Source organism: Uranotaenia lowii, chromosome 1 (genome assembly GCF_029784155.1).
Source record: "Uranotaenia lowii strain MFRU-FL chromosome 1, ASM2978415v1, whole genome shotgun sequence".
In the NCBI taxonomy this organism is placed as follows: domain Eukaryota; kingdom Metazoa; phylum Arthropoda; class Insecta; order Diptera; family Culicidae; genus Uranotaenia; species Uranotaenia lowii.
Genome location: NC_073691.1, coordinates 71,692,103 through 71,705,361, shown reverse-complemented (window position 1 = coordinate 71,705,361; position 13,259 = coordinate 71,692,103). Strand labels below are relative to the sequence as shown.

Genomic DNA, 13,259 nt, shown 5'->3' with positions numbered 1-13,259 from the left:
TATTAACTTTTTCTACCGTAATGATTTTGTCATAAGCATCTTTTCCCGGATACAGATGACGAATAGCTGGTGAAACGTAAACAACGGATTGCTAGCTGGACTAGTCAATTCAATTGTGTTGATTATAATTTTTGTTTGTTTGTAACTAATTTTGCTTTGAGATTTATACAGTTAAGGTATTTTTTAAACTGTGTTGTAGACGACAAAATATTTAAACTGGAGTGATATTCACATTTTTTTAAATTTTCATACTCACGTGAATGAAAATAAGCGAACAATATCAAGCATGTTGAACTTTTTTTTACAAAAGCCAACATCACGTGTCGTGTTTGAAAATAAATGTACTTGAATTGAAATTTCGTTAAAATTCGAGATTCGTTAAAAAACCATCGGTTTTCCTAAGGTAAGGGGCCGTCCATAAATGATGTCACGCGTTAGGGGGAGAGGGGGGGGTTTTGATTTTTGTGACAATTTGTGACATGGGGGGAGGGGGGGTCAGCTTGAGCGTGACATCACTTATCATTACAAAAAAAAAGCAGCAAAACAATAACAAATAATTTTATCCTAAATTCAATAAAACTATACTTGCACCATTCATTTAATGATTAATAATACTCACGTAATCACTTTTGGTAAATTTTATTAGCATAAGAAAGTTCATAAGAACACTTTCACTGCAACACTCAGGAAAGTCCTTCCCACTTAAATTGTGGCAAAACGTGAACAGGATTGCTTGGCTATTCTAACCTGTGTAGAAGATTTGGAATGCGAATGGATTGAAGAAGAGGAACTAGATTTGGATGGTTGGATAGAGATTTGGTCATTGATATGGAAAGTCATCAACATAATCCATGGACTCATGATTGAAATGTGTTTTAAGCAATGATTGAAGGCTTGTTAAAAGTTGTTAACCTTTTTTTTTCAATTCTTTGAATAAAACTGATGAATTTAAAAAAAGCAACATTTTTAATCAAATTTCTATGAGTTGAAAATTTTACTCCAGGGGGGGGGGGGGTGTTAGGAAAACGTGACGTCATACAAAAGGGGGGTTACGGAATTTGTGACAATATGTGACGGAGGGGGGAGGGGGGGTTAATTTTTTCCAAATTTTGCGTGACATCATTAATGGACAGCCCCTCAGCGAACGCTCAGGAAAACGACTAATGATTAACTGTCATCTGCTTTTACATTTTTTTTTTGAAAATCGTTATTTGGAGCGCAGCAACATTGGAAGCTTAAGTAAACGACTTTTTTTATTTTTTTTTTATTACATCATCTGGCTAAGATGATTCCAATTTGTTCTTGCGCGTTAGGCATGAAACGAAGTGCAGCCAGCAGCAGTCATAACACTTGAGAAGTACAAGTGACTACAAGCCGTGTGCGTGTAACATAATTGGTTCCGATGGATCTACCGACGAAGTTTCAATCGAACTCAAATGCCTAACATGATACATTTCGTGGCACTTCTGGAATCAGGAACATGAACTTGGCACTGAACCTGGTAAGTTTTTCAAAAATAAAAATAAAAAATGTGAAAATTGACATAATTTGTTGCTTATTTTTAGACAAAAAAAAACCGTCCAAAATCATTGAATACCAAGACCAGCAGCGACGCCGCTATGTTAAAAATTAAAAAATTGTGTTCTTTTACCTAAAAAACTGATATTCTGATCATTTTCAGCATAATTCTATTCCATGTAAATATCGAAAGGAAACAGTCCTGATCCTACAGGATTTTTTTTTTCCTTGTTGGGTTCCTACCACTGCGACCAGATGTTAGATCTTTTGTGGTTTGTCCCCTGTTTAATGTGGCTAATCAAGATAGATCACTCTGATTGATTTCAACAGTGTCACTTTCTTGTTGTTTAGCATTTACTACAGGATAGTCCCAAACCTTCTTGCAAATCACAGGAGAAAGCCGTTGTGAGCCTACAGGAAGTTTTTACAGTTGTTTTTCGGAAGTGTTTTTCCACAGACAAACAGACGGGACACTCTGTTTCCGATTTTCGCAAACCGGTTCCGGTTTTTCTCAAAGCTAGGCAATGTCGACACCAGAGTGCACTAAGGTTATGATCATTTAGTATCCGGGCAGTTACTTACGTGTGTATTTAAAAAACTATTCATTTGATCGAACAACTGTTTATGGAGGAAATGAAGGTGTTAATATGACATTTAATGTAAAAATATAAAAAAAAAAATATTTATCAATGATTTCAAGAAATTCTCTAACTTTTTCATAAAATCTCTTTTTTATCTTTGCACACTTTTTTCAGTCATGTATTGATTTATATTTTTTTTTATTACAGAAGCAAAACCTTTGCAAAATCATGATACTTTACACAAACTCACCTAGAAAAATCAATTGGAATCTGGTTGAAACCTTTTCATGAGTAGGCATCTCGAAGAATTTGATCTTTTAAATCCGGTTTTAACATAATTTTGTTGGTCCATCAGAACACATCTGTCACATTGCGTAAAAACCGGATGCACAGATTGCGATCTTTGAAACTGATCATTAAATTAATTGATTACTTGGTGTCTACTAGTCAGGAAACACTTTTTGCCTCCGGAAATGGATGTTTTGCATTATTAAAGGAGTCTGCATCATGATGGCTCTAGATATGGTGATCTCAGATGCCAAATCGCCATTCCGCCATATTGAAAAAAGTTTTGACAGCCGGCTGTAGTGTTTACGAAAAAAGGGGTCAAGGGATGCCAGGTGTTAGTGATAAAAAATCAGATGGGAAAAAAGTGTGTATATGTGCAGAAGCCAATCGTAAAGGAAAGTTAAAAAGATTTAAAACCGTACTGGGGTTTAGTTTATTTTATTGTATTTAAATTGAGTTTTCGGAAAAAAGCAATGATATGAGTATATTCAATGAATTAATTTGTATTCTAAACACTTTTTTTCAATAAAATTACAATACAGTTCGGTCTATCCGTATGTTCCGAAAAAGAAAAACTTTTTTTGACCGTTATGATAGAAAGGATCTTAAAGGGTGGAACAAACAACTAAAACCCTAAACCGGATGTTGTTTGCTCCTTATATTCTTTTTACCTTATCCAAAGAGCTATTTTGTTTCCCTTTAATCGAAAAGTGTTGGATGAAAATAAACGTAAATCGGTTTTGCTAAAGGAATGCTCTAAATTCTGCTATTGATCATTTTCATGTAAATGATAAACGATTTTATGATTCGAAATGCTACCCATCAGATCCGGATTACTCGATTGGATCTTCTGGAGCAGCGATGGCAACAGACGGGGGTCCTCCTGAAGCAGCTTTTTCATCTCGATGAAGATCGGATGTTCCTGCAGGAGGGCCAGCCGCTTCTCGGACGATGGAATGTAACGCCTCGCTATGTTACCATCCGATTCGATGACTTTCTGCTGCTTCTAGATAGCTCTTGAAAGAAAAAAGTGTTGAATTTGTCATAAGTAATGCAAAATTAATGTTACTAACCGCTACCGACAAAGCTGGCACCGTCGTTTATAGGTCCAACTTCTTCCAGCTTTGCTTACCAGCCCGGAGCTCAGCCGGAAGATTTTGTTTCGATTCTATGAATTATATTTGCAAAAATCAAGGCGAAATCTTTGTCTAAGCAATATCTTGATGATTGGCAAAACTTCGTGTTTTACAAAAAATCAGAGCACCTGGCATCCCAGCCAGCCAGCAGCCAGCCGAACAGCCAGCTGTCAAATTTCGGCTCCTCCTCCGCCTCCAACCCTCGTCTACTTTTTGCCAAAGAGAGACCACCATATCTAGAGCCATCATGGTCTGCATTCAGTTATCCCCAATAACCATAGACTTTTTACCATAATTAAGATCAAGGGTTGCACTCCGATGGTTGGTTTGAACTTCGTGTGGATCCTAGAGTGGCTCCTTATATTTCTTAATCATTTGGCCCTAAAAAAAATTCAAAAAAATCAACAGTTCATGAGCTTTCAAGTCAACAATGAAGAATTTTCGGGGCGCAAAATGCGTAAAAGGAGCAAATTTGTGCAAAATTTACCATGTCTTTTTGCATCAAAAATATCTCAAACACACGATAACTTAAAAATCTATCAAAAATAGGCAAGATAGTCCTTTTCATAAGCAACACAACGCTACTAAAGTTTTGCATGTCCGAGCTCTATTGACGTAGCTATCACCGAAATAAAGTGCCCGGATACTAAATGATCATAGCCTTAGTCCACTTTTTTCATCGTAGTAGCTGTTGGTTTATACATATCCATGGAGTCTATAACAAAACAAATTTTTAAAGTAAACAAACTACGGTATGAAATAAGATCAAATTATTCAGTTTGAATTGCGGAAAACTTCGAGGAAAATCAATAAGACGTTAGTTACTTCCTGTGTCCGTGACCCAATCGTACGCCTCATTTTTTTCCGAACCAGCTGGTACCAGATAGTTCTACGCGATTCTACTACAGCAGTGTGCATCTTCGATTCCACGAGAAATCATATTTCATTCTGTTGCTAAATCAGGAGGAATCGCCAAGAAAAAAAATGGATTGATCAGTTCCGTGAATGTTTGAACCGGATATTGCAAGAGCTGGAGAAGAATCTAGATAGCAGGAAAGCAGAATATTCCAACGCAAGACCATACACAGTTTTAACGTAGCAGTTTGGCTGATATCGTGATTATTTTTTAAAACAAGTATAAAATTTGTTTGTGGAAATAAACCAGAAATTAAAATATTGTACGTCAATGATTTTAAGTTGAATAATTAAATCCAATTTTGAGCTGCTGTTACTGTTGATGTAGTTTCTGTCCCTGTAAACCCAAAATTGAACAAATAAAGATGCAAATTTTCTCGATACCTTTAAATAAAACTTACGATAAGTCCATTCGGAAACGGTTAAGAACTCATAAATAACGACACGTAACATTTGCAAAAGTTAGTGAGAACTCTCACTTCTGATCAAAATCGGGGGTTTTCCCGTCAGTCGGTTTAGTGAAATCTGTACAGATAAAAAAATCCACTTTACTTGGAGGGGAAGGTCTAAATAGAGGATTTTTTTTAGCGATTGGCTGGCAAGGTCTGGTAACTGAAAAATCCTGAGTCGATCAAAATCTAACAGGTAGAGTATAAAACAAATGTGTTCTAAATAAATAATGATTAATAGGTTCTAGCACTCATTACAACATGTTTTAATAAGAAGATTACATGTCATTATATGTAAAAGTTTGTTTGTTTACCACAGGTTAGGAGATACCTGATTTCATGGATATCGTGATGGTATTTTATTTTCTTAACCGGTTGGTGACTGCAGTTTCTCATAATAGGTAATGTCGAAACCGGCAATACAATCAGCTTTGCGAAAAATTTGAAGATTTTTCTTCAGAGTGTCATGTCTGTTTGTCTGTGGTTTTTCTGTCCTGAAATCGTCCTGTTATTTCAGTTGTTTAAAACACAGAAAGAAATCGTCCCGACCACGGAACGATATCTTCCTGTATTTTCAACAGTTGAAAATAACAGGACAATCTCAGGACAGCAAAACACCACAGTAAAACAACTGTGAAATTCACCTGTAGGTTCGAAACGGTTTTCTCCTGCGGGTTGCAGGAAGTTTTCGAAATTATCCTGTAGACTCGAGACTGATTTCTTTCGGAATTCACATGGAGATAAGGGATATATTTTAAACTGCGATCCAGAGATGGGTCTTGACTCAAATATTCAGTTAGCGAAACTTTTTTTTGAATCTAACTGTGTAAGTTGAAATTTAAGGGACTAGATAAGATGAAAATTGATGTTGAAAAACATGCGAGAAATAAATCGCCTTGTCTTCCGCTAGGTCTTGAAGACCACGAAAATTATGATGATCACATGGGAGAACAATTCCCTTCATTTCGATAGACTTCGACACTTGACCAGTATAACTTTCATACGCCAGGTTGTCTCCTGTAGTAGAATGTTAATACATGGGTCCCGGAGAGACGCAAGATGTGGGTTCAAGTCCTACCGGGAGACAAGGTGAATTTTTTTTTGCATGTTTTTCAACATCGATTTTCATCTTATCTAGTCCCTGAGTTTTCAACTTACACAGTTGCATTCATTTTTCTCTACTTTAGGGATATATTTCGCAGAAAATACCAGTTGGAAATAAAAAGCACATTTATTAATAAATACATCGTTTATTTAATTATAACATTTGTACTGGCCCTGATGAGTGTTTAAGTTTGCCGGTAAATTGCCTGAAAAAACCTAGAAATTTCTAGGCAATTAAAATTTATTTTAGCACATTAAGGATCGCGAAGAAATCTCAGCCGAGAAACACCAAAATTCGGTTTTCTATACCTCAAAATTCGCTGGACCAAATTTTACAAATTTAGTTTCCCGCTCGTGCGGCTAATTAATAGTCGATCAGTGGGAATCGCGGGAGCTGCTATAAGGCAGGCGGAAGGTGTCATTTGTTCCTAAGGATCCAAGTATTCCCAACCAGTTCGAGGTATTGTCCGGTCGCAGCATTCAACGCCCAACCGGGTTGCTGGAGCAGAACACCAGGGTCAAGATTCCCTAGAACCTGATGACTGAACATCAAAAGAACCACTCGAATCAGCAGTATTATCGTGTGGTTGTGAAGCAGGTATTTTTTTTTAAATAATATAAACCAACTGAAAAATAACATTCCATATTTTATTTTCAGGCAAAACAGCAGTCAAGCAAAAACAACTTCAGGGCCAGCAGCGAAGTGATAAGTTTCAAATTCATCTTATCAATAAAATTTAATGTTTTTGAATAAAAAGAGTTATTATTTTTTAGAACAAATTCTTCATTTATATTTATATATAGAAAGGAAACCGCCTCGAGCCTACAGGAAAATTTCTCAGCTTACTGCAAACTACAGGAGAAAATCGTTTTGAACCTACAGATGAGTTTGACAGTTGTTTTCCTGAGCTATTTTTCTGTCCTGAAATCGTCCTGTAATTTCAGCTGTTGAAAATACAGGACAAAATCGATCCGACCACAGGAGAAAAGATTAAGTGTGTACGAAAAGCGAGACAAAAATCGATCGACAGCTGAAGTTCTCTTGTAATACAGGACGATTGTTCGACGACCTGTACATTCGTAGATATTTGAAACCGTATTTCAATAGAAATTTTGCGTCTCGAGATTCGTGATGGTTTCCATTCGAACTTCGTATAAATGGAGATAGACTTCCTTTAAAATGCATGTTCCGAGATATAACAATCGTTACAATATTTCTCGTTTCTTCAGCACAAATTCTGGAAAACCGTCACAAATTGTGGCTGAAGAGAGACATCTCCGATAAACGAGATTCTCTTCAGAGCCTTCTCCTGAGAAAATGTGACAGTTCTCCAACGCGTTGCAACGGTTGAAAAAGAGGGATAGCGATGAGCTTCACGTGATAAAGATGATGGTGGTTCTGAAATTCAGGACAATTGTTCGAGTACCTGTGCACTCGTAGAAATTTCATCCCAGATTACAGGAATAATGAAACGTCACGAGGTCCAGGAGAATTTCTATGTTTTACAAAGTTCACAATGCAAGCAATGCGAGCAATGCCCTGTAACTCGGTAAGCGGTTATCCCAATCGGAAAATTGAAATCTTACTGTGAATACACCGAATCAATGAAAAAAAATCTTCGAACAATGCATGCTTTAAATCTTTTTCTCACTCGTGCAACCTCAGCCTCACTTTATTTTCATGCACCGGAAGTTTGAACTACAGCTGCTAAATGAAAGTCTAAAACATAAGCGTAATGATGCTAAGTGTTGTCTTACCATAGATTTGAAAAAAAATAAATATGGAAAGGTAACGGTTGTTTCATTTTTTTTTTTTTTTGTTTACTTCTAGTGAGTACCAACTTACTAGGTACACGTGCTTCTTTCCGGATACTTATTGACAAAGAGTTTAGTTTCCAAAACTGCTGCAGCTCATTTGTTATGGTGAACCAACAACAATTGAGCAGAGATTCGAGGACCACTTCTGCTGAGGAGTTAAGCTCGCTTGATTTGTTTTTTTGTCTTGTAAAAAAATTAAAATTTAATTCTAAAATGCCAAATTATTTGGGATTGATTTCCAAAATGAGTGTGAAAAACAAAAAAAAAATTCAAGTGGCCTAGGCTCATTGAACAAAGCTGTTGTTGATTCAATTGGTCCATCCATCCAACAGCACACCTTCCGTACAGCACACACGAGAGCTGTCTCAATTATGCCCAGCAGAATTATCCAATTAGCATATTTTTGGCTACGCTGCTGCCGATGACGAACAGTTTCAACAGTTCAGTTTGTAATTTAGCTTCACATCCATCAATCCGCGTTCAGTCCAGACTGCCGACAGACATAGTGGAAGTTGATTAAGCACGCTTTAGCCTTAAAAAAATCTCAGTTGCAATTGAACCGAACACACAAACATGGTACGAAGACCGATCGTCGTACATCTCGGATCTATAACAGCCATTTTATTGGTGATTTTGACCTCCGGAATACGTTTTTCGGAACCCAGTTCGTTAAATAACTTCCGGTTGCAAGTGTTGGACCAGTCTGATGAATTCAACGGAATTAATCTATCGCAGCGCTTAACTGCCCGAAACTTTGCTAAACAATTGAACACGTCGCAGAATTTCTTGGTACTATTCTATTTACCCTGGTTTGTCCGCAAGTGGAACGTGACTCAAGTAGAAATAACACATTCTAATCGGTTTTCAGGTGTGAATATTGCCTCAAGCTGCTACCGATTTGGGAAGATTTGGCCAACATGATCGAGCAACAGGCGATACCGCAAAAGTTACTCCATATAGGACACATGGATTGCATAGCAGAGGAAGAGTTCTGCGCACAACTGAAAGTGGGCGAGTGTCCCGAAGTTCGAGCCTACAAACGTGATGCGCCTGAAGGCTACGAAATAGTTTATCCCAGTGACTTGGAGGATACCGTTGAATATTTGCAAGAATATGTTCTGAACCCCGAAGAGGATAGTCCCAGTTTTGGGTTTCGATAACGGTAACCGATAGTCGGTGTTATAAATGTAATAAAGTGATATGATAGTTTTGCATTTAATTGTACACTTTTAGAGGAAGTTTGTGTTTTTTTTATTCCAGAGAAAATTACAAATATTGTAATAATGTGATTGTGTGACGAAACCCGTATTTTCACTCGATTTTTTGTTGATTGTAGTCATACAGGATTGGCCAATAAGATCAATAAGTTCAAGTGGTCAAAAAAACCATCATGCTAGCCATCATATTCTCGAAAGTTGTACGCTTAGAGTTAAGTTTTTACTGTGTATTCCTTTGTTTAGGAATCTCTTCGAGGAAACATCAAGTTTCATTGAGATCAGGTGTGTGTTCGTGTTCACTAATCACTAATCGTACTGCCACAGGCAGAACTTAAGTCTGAGTCCCGAAGAATTAAACAAATTTGTTATTATACCACTGGGATACTGGTCCACGTCGTAAAAGGCGACTTATCCAGTACTTCCCATATGCGTTAGTCATTCTTCAAATGCGCCCCAAATCCCAATTTCATTGGGAGGGGGGGACCTTGGCTTGGTGCCAAGCCAAGTTTCTTCAGGGAGGAGAGGATTCACCAATTGTGCTTATTGCTATTAATGCGCATGCACGAGTTGTATTCTCCTAAATTTTGTAAACACCGGCTTCAAGGTGGTTCTGTGCCTGCGGGCCCCAAAGTGGGGGTAGGAGGGTGTATAAAAATCCTATCTTAAGCAGAACGTTGTTAAGGTCTGCACTATAGCCAGGCACTGGTGCAAAGGGCCGTATTTTTCCTGGCAACTCGTGGGATTCAGATTATACACACGATTTTAAAATTTTCATCCTGTATGGGATACCCCGCTTCATGTGTCGATATGAAGGTGCAGAGGTTCTTGTGTGTGATGGAAATATGTGTGGAATTCTTTGATAGAAATGCTTTCTATTAAGGATGCACAGATAAATCTGCAGCACAAAAGAACCGCTACACTGAACTTATGTCGTTTAATCCTTAATGAAACTGCATCAATCGCCTTGGTCCAAGAACCCTATTTCCGAAATGGAACTTTTTACTTAGGGAATTTGCTCAAACCAAACTTTACTGTGTTCAGTGTAATTGGAATGACTAATGCCCGAATAATGCCTCGTGCATGTGTATTGATAAACAATTCTTTAAATGCAACACTTAAACCCAATCTAACAACAAGAGATATTTGCGTCGTTCAGGTTTCGCTGCCTGATAGAAAATACGTCTACTGTTCAGCATACTCACCATATGAACAATCATCCCCTACGGATGATTTAACAATAGAAGGACCGGCAAATTGAATATACCTATTCGGACCGTGACCAGTCAAAACGACTGGTAAAGGGGAAATTTTTTCTTTCAAAATATTTTTAAATTTTTTCTTTTGAAATTATTTTGTTATTAATTCGATAACATTTTTGTTATAGAATTGAAATATTTTTTCACCATGGGTGCCCGGAATCACCTCAGCTTTGCATAGTTGACGAATGCGTGTATGTCATAAAATGAATATGTCAAATAATTATCAAAAAATTGAAACACATTATCAATTTAATAATAAAAACATGTAAGATGGCTATGGTTTTTGACCATGGGTGCACGGTTTCACTTCAGTTTTGTTTTAGTAGATATTTTCTAGCATCCATCGCTCTGAAGTTTTTCAACCCGATGCCTATAAATTATACCTGATATTGTAGGTTTTGAAACATATTTTTTATATAAGTAGAGCAATTTACCATGGGTGCACGGATTCACCGCCATTCATCCAAAATCAATTTTTTTTGCATGTTAAAGGTAAAGAATAAAGACTTTTAAAGATTCAAATGAAAATTTGTGTTACATACATGGTTTTTCACTATGTGTGCACGGATTCACCGCGTTTTAATCAAGTATTGGACTTTTTGCAATTTTTTAAAAAGCATTATTACAAATCTTAACTAAACCAAAGTCGAAATCATGTTTTTCATGTTGAGACATAATTATTTAAATAACGATTTTTATTTTAAGCTCCAATTTTTCATTCCTGGAAAATAAATATTTCAATTATATCTTGAAATAATAAATTTATTTATTTATTATTAAAAAACAGGTTTTTGCCATCGTATATTTATCTGATAAGATCTGATCAACATCCAAGAAATTGGAAAACGGTTATCATGGATCGAGTGAATTTTAGGAATTATATGCATCAAGTTATGTCGTGCGACGGAAAACAGTGGAAATAAAAATAATGAATCAACATTGTCAAATGTACACATTGATTTGTTTTTCCTTAAAAGTTTTTCGATTGACTAGTGTTGCATTTCAAATGCCTATCATATCTAACTCAAAAATATTTTGTGTTCTGAAGCAAGTTGAAAACTATTTATTTCTATAAAATTAACAACGGTGAATTTACAGCCATTCCGTGCACCCATGTTGAAAAATCTTAGCACCAATGTGGTCTATCAGATAGACTGGCGTGAGTCTAGTCTAGGTATGCCAGGTGTACTGGGTTCGATTCCCAGTATCGGCAAGAAAACTCTAGGGTTCAAACCCCGAAAGTTGCCGACAGGTAAGATGTGTTTCCTCTTATAATAAGAATGTTCAATAAGAATGTTCAATCAGTTGCCAGCTTTATACACGGGTGCCGGAATACTTGAACTAATAATCTAAGAATGCATGTGAATACATACTTGGGCAGAAACTGCGGTGAATCCGTGTACCCATGGTGGATAACCAACATATGAAGAATAATCAAATATAAAAAAATCATTTAAATTGTTCAGTTTCATAGACATAAGATCTTCAAATTTGAATAAATAAGTACACAATTCATAATTATTTTACTCATACTAGTTCAGTATAAAACATATTTATCACCTAAAATTACTCTATTACTCGAATGGACATGTATTAAAACTAACATAACTTTTACAAATCTTGATGAAATTTCGCCAAATTGTGACAGAAAGTTCTATTATAGTTGAGCAACAAAACAGACCAAAAAAATTGGGAGTCAAGTGCTTGAAGCGCCACACAGCGGTCGATCCGAGAACTTTTTCTACAAATTTTTATGACTTCGCATCGAAAATCAATAATTTCATAGCGAATGACACACTCCTGCCCACCATAAATTAACTAAGGCTCTTTGTCTTGAATGTAGATTGCAAATGAAACCAAAAGCAAGCGAAAAAAATTTATCTTGTTTGAGTTATAGGTTTGTGAATTTTACCAGTCATTTTGACTGGTCACGGTCCGAGTGTCCATGGCGAAATTTTTCTCGCTTATTAAAAGAGCTAGAAAAATAAAAAATGCACAGTTTTGTAGAGATTCAAAATTCATGAAAAGTCGTATTTTTTGCGAATTTTTAGAGTGTAGTGTTTAAAAGATATTCAACAAACAAAGTGTCCCACCAGTCATTTTGACTGGTGCGGTCTTTCTAGTGTTAAAAAATGCGTTTCATTCTGTGAATCACAAATTTTTCCTCTTGTAATTGGCTGTGATGCCAATGCCCATCATTTTGTATGGGGTAGCTCAGATATCAATCTGAGAGGCTTAAATTTAATGGAATATTTAAGCAGCACTGATTTAGAAATTCTAAATGTAGGAAATAAACCAACTTTTGTTAGGTGTGACAGAGAAGAGTTGATTGACATCACACTTTGTTCTAGAACAATTCCTCAGGAAATTTCAAATTGGCATGTGCCTAACGAAGAATCGATTTCTGACCACAGGTTTATCTATTTTGAACACTCAGGTGAGTTTTTAGAAACAATTACATTCAGAAAACAAGAACAACTAATTGGGACCTATATTTGGAGCATATTGCTATTAAATTTCATGGATATACACCTGAAATTACTACTCCTTCTGAGTTGGATGAAGTGGTTGCAAAAACCACCGAAATTATTTTAAATTATTATGAAGAAGCGTGTCCCTTACGAACGTTGAAATTCAACAAAAACAGTACACCATGGTGGAACTCAAATCTCAGTAAATTACGAAAAAACTGCAGACGCTCTTGGAACCGAAGGCGCACGGAAGGTTTTGATGCTTTCAAGTTGGCTCGCAGAGCTTACCGGAAAGCAACAAGAGCTGCCGAACGCTCAAGTTGGCAGAACTACTGCACAAACATTTCAAGCTTGCACGAAGCAAGTAGGTTAAATAAAGTCTTAGCCAAATCAAAAGATTATCAGGTTTCATACCTTAAAACCCCTAGTTGTGATTATACATCAAACGACGAAGAAACATTAAGTTGTCTATTCAATACTCACTTTCCAGGATGTGTTGATCA

General features: G+C 36.5%; 1 protein-coding gene across 1 annotated transcript; it reads left to right on the top strand.

Annotated features, from left to right (window-relative positions):
- The first annotated feature begins 8,267 nt into the window (after positions 1 to 8,267).
- Positions 8,268 to 8,969, top strand: LOC129760992 (thioredoxin domain-containing protein 5 homolog). Its single transcript, XM_055758693.1, has 2 exons — positions 8,268 to 8,618; positions 8,678 to 8,969. The coding sequence occupies exons 1-2, from the start codon at positions 8,383 to 8,385 to the stop codon at positions 8,967 to 8,969; spliced, it is 528 nt and encodes a 175-aa protein (XP_055614668.1). The 5' UTR covers positions 8,268 to 8,382.
- Positions 8,970 to 13,259: the final 4,290 nt, after the last annotated feature.